Source organism: Anguilla rostrata, chromosome 5, assembly GCF_018555375.3.
Source record: "Anguilla rostrata isolate EN2019 chromosome 5, ASM1855537v3, whole genome shotgun sequence".
Lineage (NCBI taxonomy): Eukaryota > Metazoa > Chordata > Actinopteri > Anguilliformes > Anguillidae > Anguilla > Anguilla rostrata.
The window spans coordinates 26955292-26974934 of NC_057937.1; the positions used below are offsets into that span (position 1 = coordinate 26955292).

General features: G+C 38.1%; 1 protein-coding gene and 1 long non-coding RNA gene across 3 annotated transcripts in view; both read left to right on the top strand.

The window, feature by feature from the left end:
* The first annotated feature begins 7643 nt into the window (after window positions 1-7643).
* LOC135255015 (uncharacterized) lies at window positions 7644-11241 on the top strand. 2 transcript variants are annotated; one of them, XR_010330036.1, is made up of 3 exons: window positions 7644-7680; window positions 9082-9223; window positions 11133-11241. It is a non-coding gene; the product is annotated as an uncharacterized LOC135255015 (long non-coding RNA). The 2 variants fall into 2 exon arrangements; XR_010330037.1 differs by having other exon boundaries at window positions 7650-7795.
* Window positions 11242-12099: 858 nt separating this feature from the next.
* The window catches only part of LOC135255010 (plakophilin-3-like), a 40915-nt gene continuing 33371 nt past the window's right edge, over window positions 12100-19643 (top strand). The window contains exon 1 of the mRNA XM_064335687.1: window positions 12100-12156. Coding sequence (XP_064191757.1) covers window positions 12120-12156 — 37 coding nt within the window. The 5' untranslated portion in view covers window positions 12100-12119. The remainder of the gene's footprint in view (window positions 12157-19643) is intronic.

Here is a 19643-nt window from a genome sequence, read left to right on the forward strand (position 1 = left end):
GGACATGCTTAGTTGTGTCCTTGGTCACATGACTAAATCGTCTGTACAACGAGGATGGAGCAGACATTGGTGTAAATAAATAATAAATTAAAAATTTATATCTTTGTGTGGTAGGAAAAAAATATTTTACCTCGGAAAAATAATAAGTGAATTTTCTTCCTAATATAATGCATGGAGTTAACATCAATATTTGAGTGGAAGTATTTTATTTTTGTTGTGAAATATGAATAGAGCCCAATGGGGAAACTAGCTTTTTGAGCCAGAATCATAGATATCAGCAGGGGGTGACAGAACATCCGGTTGAGAACTGAAAGCTGGTCCCTTGGCTACATTGCCATATTTTTTGTTGTTTTTTCCCTTCAAAGACATCACGAAGATGAATATTCTCGGGGCCATATTTATGCCACAAATTACCATCAGTGTTGCAAAACTGTAGTTACTGCGTGTTTTCAATTTAGCGGGGTAATTACTAAGACTGGTTATGTAAATGAGCACAGCCGCAGCAAGTTCATTTAAATGCACTTCCAGTATTTAAGACTAGCGGATGGCAGGAAAGCAACATTGTTGTACCGCTCCCTTGCTAGTGAAGTTGGGTTTTCGACAGGTGTCAGGATCCATGGATGCAATGGATAGGCACTGTCACCTTAAAATGTCACCTTCAAATTTTTTGGTTGGTATGTTGATGGTGGATCAAAAGGACGGAGACAAGAGTACAAAAATAGTAGAGTTGGAATGTTAGTCTGTTGTACAAGCGTTTGTGAGTTGGGAAATGCTGTGCCCCTGCCTGCCTGGTAGTTGGTGTCATAAGCTGGACTATTTGTCATCATTGTAATTTATTTTTCTGGTAAAAGTTGTGTGAGGTCTGTTTCTCAGAGGGCGCTAATTACCATTGATTCAGCGTATCGTTTTCACACTCATTTATGCTAGATATGTCATGCCTGATGTAAGAGGATTCAACCTAATTGTGGCCCTGTATTTTGTGTTACATGTCTGTACACTGGTTGGCTGCGGTGTACACCTGCCTGTGTCCCTGTTTTCTTTTATGGTGTTGCATTACCATTTTTATGTTTTATTGCTGAAAATCCATAAGGTTTGGCTGGTGTCTCTAGCTTTTTAATGGATTGCTACACTGGCTGGTTTTAGTGCTGGGTGAACATGTGTGCTGTACAAACTGTGGTTTCCTTAATTACACTGATATCTTTTATCAACCTGCTGGCCAATTGTTGTGAGTTAGTTGCTGTCATTTTTACAACATTTTCTAATTGTGCAGTTAATGAAAGTCATTGTTCAATCATTTATTTATTCATTTGTTGTGTAAGTGCTGAAGGTAGCATGGCAATTTCTTTTTCCAATGCTCAGATGTACTATTCTGTATGTGCTCCACCCTTATTTTCATGTGTCAGATGAGGTCACACCTGCGGAACAATCAACAGTAATTACTGAAACAGGGAAACAGGTTTGTTACCATAAAAACAGAAAACTCAAATAATAACAAGAGACTGTATGACAAGTTGTTGAAATATCTATGTGTTGAAATATCTAAGTTGCTGTATTGCTATTTGAAATGGACTGTGTGTGTCAAATTTCAGTTATAAATTTGTCTGCTGTTCTTTTATTCATACCATGAATGACTAGCTGTAATGGTATGTAAGTTAGCTTTGCTTTACTGTGATGATTGTGATACTATCACAGCATTACTGTAACAGTCCAAATTGCTCAGTGAAGTATCTCCCAGCCCTGTCTCATATTATTGTGATGCCTGACAGACTCAACAGTCTTTGGCCAGCTTCCACTGCATTGCATGTTGCAAAACGCTGATCAGATCTTGACGTGGCAAGCTCTCATAACAAAAGCCTGGAACTGTACAGTAGGTGCCAGCCTCATTTCTGCTTCATTCATTTTCCTTTACCTAGCCTTTATTTAATGTGTAACCTAATTCTGTACATTCACACGTAATGCTGGCCCGTTGTCTAGAGTCTCTAAACAGTGTAAATATGAACTTCAGCTATGTAATTATCTTATTATGACTGGGAGTCCAGTCAGAGCATTCAATTAGCTTTGTCCTGCCAGCTGCACGGTGGGTTTAAAGCACAGTTCTGTGGATTACCATAAATTACCTCCTACCGAAGACACACCTGACACTCAAAGGCTACCAACTACCATCAATGAGAGATACACCCATCACTGAGCTCTCTTTGAGCAGAGAAGCCTGTTCTCTAGTACTTTGTGGGCTGTGCATGATACCGTGAAATTGTTTCTTAAAATCTTTAGTCAGGCAACTAATTTAGAGCATTTGAAACACTATGATATAAGTGTTGTCTAACCAGTTGACTGAACAATGTCATTGAAAGTTTTTAAACAATAACTTTTCATCCTGTCAGAGTTAGATGTATGGTATAGTCTATCATAAGCCACATTTTCTTGAATGATGAATATGCATGTTTTATTGCAGTGTACTCTGTTGAAGGAGTATATTGCCCAACATTCAACTCTTTCAGAAACACTGATGAGGCTTCCTTTTGTTGTAGGGGTATGACATTACATTACATATCTGAACAGTACATCTAAACCAAATAGACAATTTAGTTTGATTTTAAGAAACTGTTTGTGTTGGATAGTGAGAGCTACATACAGTAACTGAGTCTTAAAACAAAATTCCTATGGTGTGAAAGACGGAAAAGCCGCAAATTCTCAAAATCTACAGTAACTTGTGAATCTGATGAATGCACCGTAACATTGTGATATTAGTTTGAAAACACAAAGGGGCAGCAAACCAGCTGACAATGGTGATTAAATTTCACTAGAAAATTTAGAGTACTGGGCATTCACAGCTGCCTCTACTTTTATTTATGTGCCCCTATTTTGCTCATTTTAATAAAACATTTCCCACCTTCTCAAGGTAAACAATTTTAGGTGTCCATTGTGGACATTTTTACTTTACATTTTTTATTGTCACATTATACAGAGTTTGAGGTATGCTATGTGTCCATCAACAGACATAAGAGTTGCACTGTCATTCTTACGCACATGATTCAGTGGCTTGCAATGTGATTGAATGACTGTTTGACATGTGGCTTGAAACAGAGGCTCCATTGACATGTTGGTGGTGAAGGAATGAAATACAAATGAGATAACCATAGATATAGCTCACTATATCTTTGGCTTTTTTGTGGTTTTACATGCACATTCGGCTACAAAACTTGCAATACCTGCTGTTTACACAAATTTCAGTGTAAGCTATGCCCAGTTCCAAGTTTCTATCCCCCATGATGTTTGGGACAAAGTCATATTTTTTTTATTTGGCTCTGTACTCCATAATGTTTTTCGATTTGTAATCAATCAATTCGCATGTCAAGGTGACATAATGCTTTGGACAAAAAAACAATTTGTAATTGTTTGACTACAAATCTGAAATTATGTCTCAGACATTATGGAGCTAAATAATAATATATTATTTATTATTTAATAATAATTAAATAATATATAAATAATAATTTTGTTGGTTGAGCAGATGCAGATACTACATACCCCTAGTATGTGTTTCTTTGTTCTTTAACTCTCCAGTCTCAATACTTTAGCTGGCTGTAGGATTTTGGCATCCCTAATCAAGAATGTTTTGGGTGAATACTCAGGGTGTGTGAATAAGAGTCAGCAGACATTTAAATAACATCCATTCATTATCTATACTCGCTTATTCCTGGTCAGAGCCCATCCCAGCATACATTGGGTGAGAGGCAGGAATACACCCATGGACAGGTTGCTAATCTATCGCAGCGTGCACACAACATTCACTCACATAAATAACAATACTGTACAATTAAAATGGGTTCCAAAAAAATAATATTTGAATTGTGTTCCAGGGATGGCTGTGGCCCCAAATGACTGCATTGAATATTTACACCAGCAGTCGGCTCTGTTGGTCAGAGATTTGACACTGGTTTGCCAAACTGGAATACCCAGAATACACAGGGCAGTGTGAAAATACCACAGAACCACCCACCCCACCCCCCAAGTACGTAAGCCAGCCTGCCAGTAAGCCCACAGATTTTGTTTTATAGATGGCAGTGAATCAGCTGTGACTCATTTAAAAACTTTCACATGAAATTGCTGCTCCTGTTCAAAGGGAACAGAAACAGATGTAAAGTAACACTGGTTTCCACAGTGACATTTCAAAAGAGCACAAAATCAACCTTGATTACTTTAAACCTTACTTTTCATCAAACCATCACTCGGGAATGTATTTATTATTTAATAACATCAACTTTTTGTTTAAATAACATGCGATTTTTACACACGCTTCAGCACTCGGCAGTCCCATATTCTGAGCGTGTATGGCCTACTGCATCAGGGCTGCGTTATTGCTCCTAGACGTTTCTACTTCACAACAGCAGCACAGCTCTAGCAGAGCAAAAATTTGAAAAAATTACTTGTTGGGAAGATGGAATACTATGACAACGCCACGTTGAAAGTCACTGAGCTCTTCAGTACAATTCATTCTACTGCCAATGTTTATCTATGGAGATTGCATGACTGTATGCTTGGTTTTATGCACCTGTTAGCAATGGGTGTGGCTAAAATAAGAAACAAGAAGCTAGGAAGGAAGCTCATTATTTTGCTCCAGCACTCAAACGTCTGCTTAAATTTTTATTCATTATTCAGCTGGCGATTGTGACTTTAGTCACTAAGCACGCTGACTAAATAGAGAAGAACACCTTTGTTTAAAAACTTAAATGCATCTCAGTGCTGCTGTGAATGTACCAGTAGACAGCCATGAAGACCAAGTGTTAGCCAGGAACTGGTGGAGGAAGAATAATAGTCTGAGGTTTAGGCTTGGCCCCTTAGTTCCAGTTCTGTTTTCTTTTTGGGGTCAGATCAGGGGCACACTTTAAAACCACATCAACTTCCTCATCATCGTTTTTCATGGAAGTCATTCATTTCATTTGTTTAATCATCACATGACTACATAAACCTGATGTGTTCATGAACATTTATTTAAATGCTGAACTATTTCATTATAAGCCAGGTCCTGCATAAGGGCAAATAGTCATTTAGAAAATAATGTGCTTGATGAATTGATGTCTGTGGTTTTGCCTTTGGATGAAGCTTTTCAGGTAGTAATGTACCACTGTACAGCAGTATAAAATATGCAGTTAAAATATTTGTGTGATAATTATATTTAAAATGATTTGCAATTTGTAATTTTATTAACATTAATACTCTGTTAATACTAATTAACTCTAATACTAATACTAATAACAAACAATTAATGTAGAGCCAAGTTAAGGACTAATATTCTATGATGAAGAAATGGTTCAGAAAGATAAAAATGCTTTTTAAAAAAGAACTTGAAAATATGAATACAAATGTGTATATTAGAAGGGATGCATTTAAAATGTTTGGATTGGATTTGGATGACGTAACACCTGAAATATCCCCAGCCAGTCCTAGAGCAACTAAAAATGTAGTGTTCCATAGATGGATGGCATGGATGGTTCCTCATCAGGACAAGAGATTGGAAAAGACACCTACACAATCAAGCAAGACATTTCAGGAGGGGAGGGATTGGATGGATGGTTCATAATCAGGACAAGAGAAGTGAAAAGACACCTACACACTCAAGCAAGACCTTTCAGGAGGTGGGAGGGGGGCTCTAATCAGCACAAGGGGCTTAATAGGTGTACTGTGGAGACAGATTAGTCTCAATATTACTGACAAATGTGTGTATGATCCGTAAATAAGAGACAAGTCGCAACTGTGTTTCATTGTCCACAAACAAATAGCTCTCAATGTGTGTCTTGTAAATTGCCATTTACATGAATGTGCACTAATTTGTACAAATCCATACCTATTTCCTTTTGCACAAATACCCCATACTTTGTATATGAAAATGAAAATATGTTTCCAAATTTCCAAATATGATGTATGTTGTGTGATAACACATTCTCAAATATAAAATTGGCTTGTGAAGCGTTGAATCTGCATTTGTGGATCAAGTGACATGTGAATTCAAATTTGTCAGTTTGGTTTTTTATATTTTTGATGTTGAGGCTTTTCTCTCATGGATTGTTCTCTCTTTCTGATCACACAAATAGCTAATGATCAACATGCAGCCTGTCTTTTTCTGTGATGAAGGTTGTCTTTTACCTTACCTTTTACTTAACTTAGACATTTCAGAAGTTTTCACATTTTCCATGACTGGAGCATTCCATCAAAAAATTATATATTTCTTATGATCAATATCCTATGAAAATACCAAAATCTAGGCTACAATTAACTTATCCAACAAGTATTGTTCATCTAGCCAACGCCAGATATGACCTAGTCGATGTCCCTGTAGTCATAGCACCCCATACCAAAGACACATACTGTTGCTTCGGTCAGCATAATTAATCGTAATAATGAACCAGGCCTTTGTACTTTTTACTGAAACAGTTTTATGAAGTGACAGTTTTTTCAAATTTATTTTTGGCTTGCCTATTCACTACCACGTTGAATGTATGCATATGCGCGGCACTGACGTAGGTGTCTGATATAGTCCCCATCTAAATTGACTATTTCATTTGTTTTGAATTCAATTTGGTTTAAAAAAAAAATTACAATGTTTTGTAATGATAGGAAGTGTTGAAAATGAAAATATGTCTCAAAATATTTGTAAGCTTTATTTAATGATTTTAGTGCATAATTTAATGAGTGGCTTCCTGGTTGGGCACCATCCCCACCACAGAAGAAGACAGCCAACTATTGAGTGTGAATCAGTACCTATTTGTATGTGGATCAGGGAGCAAAAACAACAAAATAATTCTCAAAAAAAAAAAAAAAAAATGAAACAGGAATGAAAAATGAAACACCTCAACTGAATGCATACGTGCCACTTGATCCGCAAATGCAGATTAAACACTTCAAAGGCCAATTTTACTTTTGAGAATGCCTTATTGCAAAACATATATCATGCAATTGGAAACATTTTTTTTGGAATTGGAAACATATATTTGACGTGTTTGTGCAAAAGAGAAAATATATATTCACAAATATGTATGCATTTGTACAAATCAGTGCACAATTTACAAGACACAAGTTGAGATATTTGTTTGTTGGACAGTGAAACACATTTGTGACTCTTATTTACACTGTAAAAAATGATACACCATATCTAGTCAATAAAATTATGGCAACAGATTACAAGTAATATTATTAATTAAATATAACTATGTTTGGTATTGAGTTCATATCAATTAAATGCGACCTTTTAAAGTTACCCATTCAATATGAATAAATGCAAATAGAAAATACAAAGGAATTAATTAAAACTTAAACAAAAATATTGAGTTGATATGACAGAGAAACCACCAAGTTTATAAATAGTACTAATAAAAATTTATTTAATTATACACATATGTGAAACATAATTGAGTAATAATTATTTACTCAATAACTGATTTAATAATTAAATCAGTGCATTCATTTGAATTCATTCAATACAGTTAATTAAATCTAAATATTGAATTATACCCTTGATTGATTGATTGTTTTCTTGATTCATTTCCTTGATTGAATTATACACGTGCAAATCTGTTTACGATTTGCACCTGTTGGCGTTCTATTTAAACCCCAAGCAAACCGATAAGCTTTGCTTTAGTGTCAACCTACGTTACACGAAAGCCGGTAACTTAGTCTGTTCTGGTAAGAGGTCTAGTTTCTGGTTCAGTACTAGATCAGTTCCTATTTTGCGTCCTTTGTCTTACGCAAAGAATTACTGCGGAACTGAATTTTGAGTTTGTTGGATTGTGGGCTACAGGTTAGCACTACTTTCTTCACTCATTTCTCCTCTCTCTCGTGGTTCTTTTGACAGTCCTCTGTGCGAGGGCTGTTTTCTTAAAGTTCTCACGGTTACCATTCTGTTCAGACTGTTTTGTTTTTGTACTCTCAGTACTCCTTAGGCCTTAGTTCTTCACCTGTATTTGGGTCATTAAAGTTTCTTCTTTGGGATAGTCTTCCCATAGGAGTACTGGTTTTATTTTCGTTTTATTTCTTTTTCCCTATCCTTCGTCTCTAACGAGACTTAGTGGTTATTCCACCCCAGGTGGTTAACTTGCAGTTCCCTGCTCAGTCGTGTTTGGTCTCCCTAATTCCCCACTCCATCACAGGAACGTCACTGAAGCCATGAAACACAATGCGCGTCTTACTCACAGTGTAACAATAAAAGAACGGATTACACGGAAGCCTAATATAAAAAGAACACTAAACGACACCTACACATAATGAAACACAAAAATAACAACAGTTTAATAACAAAAACAACAATAAACAGTCTCTTTTAGAGCAGTTGCAAGGCATGCTGGGAAACCAAACCAGGAAGTACACACAGCGTCACTCTGATGCTACATTATTATACAAAAGAGCACCCCGTGTTGTCTTATCCCAAAACATAAGGACAAAGAACAGTTTAAAGTAAAAAATTACCATAATTCTACAAAATGGCCTCTACCTGTATACTGCAATCACATAAAATTACAAAAATAGTCATACATCTTACTTGCAAATGTTGAGAATCTTGAGTGCTTTAATGAAAAATGGAGAAAATGTAAACAAAGGAGATTAATCCATTATACCCTTGCCAAAAACAATACAAGGGTGGCAATATTGTTTTGGCTCAAAATAGTTAGAATGTCACAAGCAGGTACAATTAGGCTACAATTAGACTGTCGCTTGTAGAACCTCCTTCATCAAGATCACAATTGCCATTGTGAGCTGTTCACACTCCTCCAAACCCTCAGTCAACCAGTGTTTGCAAAGAAGTGAAACAGGGAAGAAACAACAAAATAGATGCAGTCACCCTGCCAGCTTGTCTGCAAATGCTGCAACGCAAATGCATGGACTGAAGTAATGCATGGGTTGAAGTAAAACATTCCATACTGTATGTTCCTTCAAAGTTGCACTGTTGGGCTTTTGCTAGTAGATTATATTGAGTGTACTTCTTGGTCAATGATACCACAGACTTTTTGTTTTATATATTCACTTGGAAACAGTATTATACTTAAAGTTCCTCCCATGGTTTGTAATGGTATACACTTTCCACACCAGGGGCGGCACACCTCACAGCAAGACAGTCCCTGGTTCAAATCCTGGCCTGGGCCTTTCTGTGTCCAGTTTGCACGTTCTCTCCGTGTCTGCATGGGTTTCCTCCAGGTACACCAGTATCCTCCCACAGTCCAAAGACATGCAGGTAGGCTAACTGGAGACTAAATTGCCCATAGGTATGAGTGCGTGAGTGAATGGTAAATTAATGGTGTGTGTGTCCTGCGATATATTGTTGTTCTGTCCAGGGTGTGCCTCTTGCCCAATGCACACTGGGATAGGTTCCAGCACCCCCCGCAACCCTGACCAAGATATGAATGGATATAGATAATGGATAGATACATAATGATAACAATACAAGGCAAGGCAAGTCTATTTGTATAGCACATTTCAACAACAAGGCAATTCAAAGCATAAAACATTAAAAGCATTAAAACAAAGTGCAAAAGAAACACATTATAAAAGGACATTATTATACGAGAAAATCTTATTTGTACAGTGCTATGTCCATCCTACATCCACAGTGCTCTGATTCGTGATCTTAACAGCTAGCAAGTTTCCAAAAACATTAACATACAAAAATGCTAATTTCATTCCTAAAAGCCACTCTCTGCTATTAAAGGGGAATTTCATTTACAACACTTCTGGGGTCATTTTCACACCTACCCAGGCTTTTGCGTGCACCCCAGACAGTTTTTAGGTTGCTTGCTTCGATATATTTGATACCCCTGTAAGCAAACCCCATCCAATAGAAGCCCATTCAACATCAAACTCCACGTTAGATTCATTGTAAAAACACGTCCCTGCTTCTCATGACTGCTATTGTCCTTCTAATGAATGTGTCGCCCTTAATTTTTCGATTAGTTATTTCATTATGTTAATATTTTACGCTGTTTTGTTGCTTTCCTTCATAAATGCAGGAAGTAGACCCAGGCAGTTTAGTGTCGAACTCGCGACTTCTGATGTGGGCGTACCTGCAGACAATAACATTAGGTTGGTCATAGAAATAGTGTTGTATTACTACTAGCTAGCGAAACCAAAAATGTCTGAAAAATTTTATGAAAACATTAGTGGCGCTGCCATTTTTCACGGACTGTAAACAAACCTCTGCTGGGCTTGGCGTCTGGTTGCTATAGTAACAACACGCACTGTCGCTGAACTATAAATGTAAAACGTCGTGTGACAAAGTTCTACCGGCCGACACTTTGTAGTACGACACTTTGTCTCCGAAGCATAAATTAGCCTTAACTGTTACCGTAGACATCCTATGTATCACGGTCCTTGTTTGCGAACTTCTTCGGCTGTTATGTTGGGGTGTCTGATTACATCCAGCCATGTCTGGCACAGAGTTGCATCGTGTGGAAAACTATAAAAATGTGCTTTCAAGGCTTAACGGGGGCATTATAACAACCGGGTACAATGTACCTCATTATTACTCCGATATCGCATCAAACAACAGCTAGCAGACGTTAGTTTGTTTGATTGCAAAGCTAAGTTAACGGAATGTTTTGCTTTGCTTCTTCTCGATTTTACCGCAAAACGAAATCGAAGACAAAAAAAACGGAAACCGTACTATGTGGACTTGCGCTAAAAAAATAGGTCTTTGTTTCTAACGTTAGACATTTAAAATGAAATAATTAATCGAAAAATGAAGGGCGACATTCATTAGAAGGACAATCAGTCATAAGAAGCAGGGACGTGTGTTTACAATGTGTCTAACATTGAGTTTGATGTTCAATGGGCTTCTATTGGATGGGGTTAGGGTTAGGGTTAGGGTTCGGGTTTGCTCACACAGGTATCAAATATCTAAATATTGAAGCAAGCGACCTAAAAACTGTCTGGGGTGCACACAAAACCCTGGGTAGGTGTGAAAATGACCCCAGAAGTGTTATAAAGTGAAATTCCCCTTTAACATGTAATTTCATAAATGCTGATTTCAATACATCAATACACTGTTCATTCAATAGCTTGTTTTTCAATAGCAGTTTTTATGACTGTAGATATCTGTATACTTGGTCTTGGCTTCAAATCATTTAATCTTTTGCTCCCGTGTATAGTCCTCCAGAGACTCTGAAGACATTCATGAAGACATGGTGGTACGAGACAAAACCAGAAACACACTTAAGTCCTCATTTCTTATAAAAATAAAGGTGCAGAACAGCCAAATCAAACTTGTAAGTGCATTGAAAACATTAAACTGTCCATTTTGGGTCTCAGAAATATTCTGAGAGGTTTGAACCGGTATATGGGCGCAGGAGGATTATGTGAGATTTGGGAGTATTTAATATGTTCATACAAACCCCACCTTTGGGAGTGGTATCATTAAGTGATCATGAGAGGGTTTTATCATAATAACTTAAATATCTGAGTAAAATCAAACTAGTGATAGCACATGTTCACCATGGGGTTAATCTTGACAAAAAAAGATTTACCAAGACAAACATAATTTATCTATTCACACTATAAAAATGTATTCCATCAGAATCTTTTCAGTTGCAGACATGTTCTGGTTGCCCTACCAGTTTTTTAAAATTTATTTAGAGAGCAGAGTGCTGTGCCAACAGAAGCGTACTTATGAGTTTAAACCAAACTTATGACTTGTAACCTTCATAATATTTTAAAATAAGTATTTTACCTAAAACCTAAGTTTATGAAAATAACCTTACCATTTTATGAAGTCAATCACTTAAGTGATTGTCAACCACAAGTTACCACTAAAAAGATCATTGTGCATCCAGTTGCACTGTGTGGGAAAATGGAGCAGTTGCTCTCCCGGTTCTGCCCTGTCTCATCACCTTGTCTTACTGTACCACCCAGAGACGGTCCTGCCCACTCCTCCTTCTTTGAGTCATGCTGTCTGTCTCATTGCTTACTGTAACAAGTACATTGGTGGGATTGCATCATCCATTGTTCCAGAAACCGTAAACTCTCAGGGTGTGGTCCATCCAGAGTCTATAACCTCGTCTTGCCTCAACTGCATCACCTGACTTCAAGGATCTGTGAGAGCAGGAGAAATCATTCAGGAAGATTCTCTTTCATCCTTCATGCAACTTTCTCAAAATTCTTCAGTCAGCCTACATGGTAATGAAAAATATTTGTTTGAGTATGCCTGGTGCTATTTACAACAATTGTTCTCTGTATTATTGAAATTTGTTTAAACATATTTACCTTTTTGTGATTTTAATCACAAATGCAAGATGTCTGTAAAGCTCGTAGCATGTTAAAAGCCTGCAGGAAATACAATAGTAACATGGCATTAAAATAAGTTACCATATTCATGTCACTATTATGACTCTTGTCCATGCTGGATCTGCAGGAAAAAAGATATAGGCTAGCTGTCAAAGGCAATGGATCCTTGATAAAGCAAAATTAATTAGTGAATGGGTGAATATACACATGGGTGAATTCATTGTGGAATCATGAACACAGGAATCATGGGTCATCAGTGTTCTAATAGAGTGTGTAAACTTCCATCCGTGTCCTGAAAAATCTAAATAGGTAGTCAGGTGAAATGAAACATTATCCACTTGCAAAGAGGATACAATTGCACTTGTGGTACCAGTCGGGCCCTGCTATATCGTAAAATAAATTGGCAGGTCTCTCTCTGCTATATGGAAGAATGAAAGTATTGCTTGAGTTGTGTTGGTAGCTATTATAAGTTGGGCAGGGATCATACAGAGATCACTGCATTGCTGATGCTCTATTGCAGAGATCTTAAAATCCAGTCCTGGAAAACCACGGTGCCTGTAGGTTTTTGTTGTCTGTCAATCGCCAGAAAAATTAAGCCTACGACTGTAGTATGAAGCAAGGTTTGTGGACTTATCATTGCGAACTTATCACATAAATTAAGACATATGACCCAACAGACATTGTGGCCTCCAGGAATTATGTTTAAGATCCCTGATCTATTGTAGTCAGTGGTAACCCTGGCAACTACTGGAATTTACAAGCTACAAGGTTTGGGATCAAATATGGAATTGTAAAAATGCTCAATATTGTATCGAAAACCCTTAAATTTTGTGTTGGTCCTACGTGTTCAGAATGACTTATAATTAGTCAAACACATTTAACAAATGGGACATATACTGATTACATTTACCCTGTCATATGCCATTCAACATTTCCTCAGGTGATGACTGATGATAAAATGGACAAGGACCAGTTCATCACTGCTACCTTACTGCACTATTCCTAGGCACAAAGCAACAGATTGTGCATAAATATGACACTCAGTTCATTCAGTTTATGTTGAGCACCAGTGGTTAAAACAGACATGTTATTTTGTTCTTATGGTCTTCTCACTTCAGCTGAACCTGGGTTTAAGCCTAGCGAGTGTTTAATACCATTTGTGTGAGAAGGAAATGACTTGATATGGATTTCAGCTGACAACAGGTCATTATCTGAAAACAAGACCTTTTTCAGGAATCTTTGTCAAAGTCAATTGACACTACAGTCACAAGATAACTGGCTTTGTCCACATTATCCATTAAAGGTATACTATGTATGACTCTGTGTTGCTTGTAGTCTCTGCTATACTTGTAGACTCTGTGTTTGTAAACCCCACTCACACCTCCGTTGAGGACACACCTTTGAACACTACAAGCAAAATGTCAAGTGAAGTGAAGAGGTGAGGTGGTCAGAGATATTGAAAATAGCACTTTTAGCAAAGTGAATGATTCCATATAGATGGTAACAATAATTAGGCAGTGTTATAACAATCTTTACACCAAATGCATCCCTTAGCATGTGGGAACATCAAACGGTAGCAAATCTGTAGTGCTGGTGCAGTTATTTTGTGCTTTTCCCCTCAAATCTGGAAAATGGACTGAAAAAGAGCTGTTCTGGGTTTTACTCCATGCAATTATCCAGCTAATTCCGTAATCCTGCTCCTGAAATACCCACCAGACATTTACTTAGAATGGGGATACAAACACAGAATCGCGAGTGGAAACAGTAATACTAGCAGGCCATAGATCTATCATACCTAGCTAATGTACTTGGGAAGTGAATGACTTTTTTATGAAGTTATCTGTAGCCTTTTCAAAGTTGTTAGAAACTTTGTTAGCTTTGTTAATGAAGTTGGCTACATGTAACATCAGAAAGATAGCATGCATGCTGTATCAAATTAATTTCCCTGGTTGAAATAAATGCAGATGAATTACCAAGCTTGCTAAGCTGCAACGATGACAGTAACAGCAGTTCAACAGACATCTTGATGGAAGAACAGAATTCCATACGAAAGCTACACAACCTCGGGCATCGAGCTGTGTAAGGCAGACTAACTAGCTAAAAATATTGTTACTTACAGGTATAACAGAAAACAGGCTAACTTCCCATTGCTTTTCATCCCCTTGGTGAACTTCAGCTGACTCCACCGAAGAAACAGCTTCTGATCAAGTTGGATGCCATCTAGAATTTGGTGATGATCTATTGTCTGTACATTGTCTGTCTTGCCAGCATGGTTGCTATCTTAACCATCTTGTTGCCAGAATCAGGGGTTAAATTGGGATTTGGGAGGTGGGTGGACCCTGAGATCTGGTGGGAGGTGGGTGTAAAAAGATACAAACCAATGAATGTCTCAGCTCAAAATAGTTGTATCTTTAATGTATTGTGCACATAATTATAATTAAGGAAAACAATGTTTGAAAAAGAATGTATACTATTGATGCAAGCTTTTACATAAAATATTTCAAGTTTGAGTGTCATTAATGCTGAGAATTTTTTTACCCACTAAAATAATCGGTCATTCTCCTCTTTCGTCCTCCCTTTCTTCCTCCTTTATCCATCTATCTTAAACTGTCGAATTGAAACAAAATAAAACCAGCGGCAACTTGAGCTGAAAATTGGTGATGCGCAAAACTTTCCTTTAAACTAATCATTTATATTGTACCTACAGACAATAACATTAGGTTGGTCATAGAAGTAGTGTTGTATTACTACTAGCTAGCGAAACCAAAAATGTCTGAAAAATTTTATGAAAACATTAGTGGCGCTGCCATTTTTTGCGGAATGTAAACCAACCTCTGCTGGGCTTGGCGTCTGGTTGCTATAGTAACAACGCGCACTGTCGCTGAACTATAAATGCAAAACGTTGTGCGACAAAGTTCTACTGGTCGACACTTTGTAGTACGACACTTTGTCTCCGAAGCATAAATTAGCCTTAACTGTTACCGTAGACATCCTATGTATCACAGTCCTTGTTTGCGAACTTCTTCGGCTGTTATGTTGGGGTGTCTGATTACATCCAGCCATGTCTGGCACAGAGTTGCATCGCGTGGAAAACTATAAAAATGTGCTTTCAAGGCTTAACGGGGGCATTATAACAACCGGGTACAATGCACCTCATTATTACTTCGATATCGCATCAAACAACAGCTAGCAGACATTAGTTTGTTTTAAAAAGAATGTATAGGCTACTATTGATGCAAGCTTTTACATAAAATATTTCAAGTTTATTGAGTGTCATTAATGCTGAGAATTTTTTTACCCACTAAAATAATCGGTCATCCTCCTCTTTTGTCCTCCCTTTCTTCCTTTTTTATCCATCTATCTTAAACTGTCGAACTGAAACAAAATAAAACCAGCGGCGACTGGTGAGCTGAAAATTGGTGATGCGCAAAACTTTCCTTTAAACTAATCATTTATCTCAAACTGTTTTAATTAATTTTAAGTGATTAACAAGCATGCAAACGATCCAACTAAGCAATTGGAAAGGGACACACAGCTTCTTCGCATTGTGTTAGGGAGATTAAATGATAAATGCGATTTAGAAAAATCCGTTTTAATCACTAAGCAGTGGCAGAATCTTCCCCTGATTTTCCTTGAGTATCAATGCAATTAATCCACAAAATAGGCTACTCAATAGCAATAGCTACTATCATATATAGCCAGCTCTCCCCAAATAGGCAGTTTTAGTGAGTAGCCTAGGCCTTATAGCCTACATTTATTTTCATTTGCAGTACGAAATTGTGCACATTTTTAATCAACATTATTTGTGGTTACATGCACTTCTTTCTCTGCGCTCGAATTCATGGCAAATATCTGCAATGCATAGCTTGTAAACAAAATTGAAGTGCAGGTTTTGTTTTTGCTGGTTATTCTGAAAGCTAACACGTATATAACAGACTGGTGTATCTTATTTGTTAAGTGTAGACTACTTGGTGATTAAAACAGATTTTTAATGGATAAATTGAATTTATGATTTAACCCCCCTAACGCGGTGTGAAGACGCTGTGTGTTAGGCTACTTGCCATTTGATTAGTCCGATCGTTGGCACGCTTGATAATAAAGGAAAAATTAATAATGAAAACAGGTTGAAATCAATGATTAGTTTAACCTTAAAATTGCGCCCCACCAATTTTCAGTTCACCAGTCGCCGCTGAATAAAACGGTATGTATGTGGGAAATATTCAATCCTAGCTTAGCTGCCGACCAGCAATCTGCTGATTTTGCTCAAGCAATCAAAGTTTCTGTTAATAATAGCCGGCGTTCGTGGGGGCTGTTTATTCATCTCTCTTTAAAATGTTGCATAGATGAAATTACCTACCGCGTCCGCTTCCAAACAATCTAGACCAGGGGTGCCCAATCCTTTTCCTGGAGATCTACCATCCTGTAGGTTTTCGTTCCAACCCGAACAAAGCACACCTCATTCAACAGCCAGACATCTTATTGAGCTACTAATTAGTAGAATCAGGTTTGCCAAATCGGGTTTGAAACGAAAACCTACAGGATGGTAGATCTCCAGGACCAGGATTGGGGAGCCCTGATCTAGACAATCAACAATATTTTTCTTTCTGTGCCTGTCTATATAAACGACTGTTCCTCCTGAGTTTTTTTTCTTCGGATTTTTGATTGGTTGAGCGAGTAACTCGCTAGAGGGAACACATGGACTGGAGCATACGAAAAATGGACAGGATTGTCATAGTCATTTGTAAAACTGCCGGTCAAAATTATTTATTTATTTACCAAAGGTGGGTGGATCCGTCCACCCGCATTCACCCCCAATTTAACCCCTGCTCGACATGCTTTTTCAGGTTGGACGGCGAGTTTTTGAATGCAGCGTGCGCGGTAAGCAGAGAAAACATTAAGAACAACATGAATCTTTTTGAATTTCACAAATCTCAAACATGGACTTGAGATATGGCCAAGGTTGCAAAAAGTCGTCCTTATCTTCTGCCGTTGCCATCATTCCCGCCGCCAAGTTCAAATTGAACTGTTCAATCACTGGTACAACAAGCAAGCATTTTGAACTTGACCAACAGCGTAGTAGGAGTAGGCTACTGTGATTGGTTTTTCTCCTGTGAGGAACACAGCGTGTGGCTAATCGCATTTTAGAAAAAAAAAAAAAAAATTCAACTGCTGACTTCAAAGCTATGCTTCAAAGTAACGAGTAAGGACAACATTCATAGAAATGTAGCAGAGTCAAAAGTACAATATTCATCTTTCAAATGTAGTGGAGTAAAAGTCATAAAATAAATACTCAAGTAAAGTACAGAACTCAAGTAAATGTACTTTGTTACCGTCCACCCCTGAAGAATACCCAGTCAAGCATAAAGTGATATGTTAAAATGCAAGAAGGCTTTTATTTACATAAAAGCAGGGAGGTAAGAGCTATTAGTCATAAAGGAGTTGTAAGCAGATATGTACAGGTATATCACAGGTATGTACAGGTATATCTCACCAGGCAGATAGATCTTCCCAGTACGATGGTACTCTGGCCTAAAACTTACTTCTTCCAGTTCCTTACGGATGTTTCGAGTTAGAAACTGGGGTATCGTTGACTAACGCTACAATATGCCCTTTCTATAACTAAGAAGTAACATGAAGCCTACGATTAGAAATTTAACATGTTATAGAAAATGTCTTTAACGAGTTGTAGAGAATAAAAAACGTGGACTGTAGGCAGTAGGCTAACCAAGACTGAGACCAAGACTAACTTAGAAAGATGCACATCATAACTATATAGTCCTGCATTTTTCTAATATCACTGCTTCGTGATGGTCCCGGCATCCCCACAACAGGTATCCTTTTGAACAGTAGATTTTGGAACATACCTGCGGGAATTCGCTTCCATTCAGCCACAAGAGCATTAGTGAGGTTTGGCACTGATGTTGGGCGTAAGGCCTGGCTCACAGTCGGCATTCCAATTCATCCCAAAGGTGTTTGATGGGGTAGAGGTCAGGGCTGTGTGCAGGCCAGTCAAGTTATTCCCCACCAAACTCAGCAAACCATTTCTTCATGGATCTTGCTTTGTGCAGGGGAGCATTGCCATGCTGAAACAGGAAAGGGCTTTTCCCAAACTGTTGCCACAAAGTTGGAAGCGCATAATTCTCTAGAATGTCATTGTATGCTGCAGCATTAAGATTTCCCTTCACTGGAACTAAGGGGCCTAGACCAATCCATGAAAAAGAGCCCCAGACCATTATTCCTCCTCCACCAAACTTAATAGTTGGCACCATTCGAGCCAGTACAGTTGGAACTTTGCATTCTGCCAAACCCAGATTTGTCTGTCAGACTGTCAGATAGTCAAGCATGATTAATCACTTCAGAGAACGTGTTTCCAATGCTCCAGAGTCCAATGCCCTGTGCTTTACACCACTCCAGCCAATGCTTGGAATTACACATGATGATCTTAGGCTTAGTAGCCCATTCCATGAAGTTCCTGATGAACAGATATTGTGCTGACATGGTTTCCTGAGGTAATTTGAAACTCTGTAGTGAGTATTGCAACTGAGGACAGATGATTTTTATGTGCTACACGCTACAGCACTCAGCGTTCCGATTCCCGTTGCTCCTATATGTTTCCACTTCACAATAACAGCACTTACAGTTGACTAGGGCAGCTCTAACAGGGCAGAAATTTCATGAACTGACTTGTTGGTGGCATCCTATGACAGTGCCAGATTGAATGTCACTGAGCTCTTCAGTACGACCAAATACTTTTGGAAATGAAGTGTTCTATCTGGTCATGATCTACCAGCTCTAGTTGCTCACCAGATACAAACTACCAGCTACTAGGTTTCACAAATTACCCAGCTGTAGCTGTTTACCAGGTACCAACCACCAGCTATCACGCTTCACAAACCCAACTCTTGCTGGTCACCAGGCACCAGCTACCAACTACCTCCTACCATGTAGCTAGCTCTAGCCGGTCATCAGCTGTAGTTGATCACCAGTTACCAACTAGCTGGTCCCAACTAGCTCTAGCTGGTCACCAGCGACCAAATACCAGAATAATATTTAAGAATGTTCCAACTAATAGCTGAATATTAGTCAGTATGTAAATCAGCTGATTACTTCCATATTCTCCCCAATAAGGTGATGTAGCCTTATTGATAGTAATATTTAAATAATTCCCAATAAAGTATGTCATTTAAACACATTATTTGCAATAAGCCAATTATCTGAATGCATGTGTTAAAAATACAAGGGGTGGGATATTCGGGAACTATCTGATAGATAAAAAAGATACTAGGCAATACTTCTACTTATTTTTAGCTGCAACCGCAGCTCTATAGCGCTGTCTGTCGGTCGGTCGGTCGGTTGGTCCACAAAAGTGTCCCACCCTG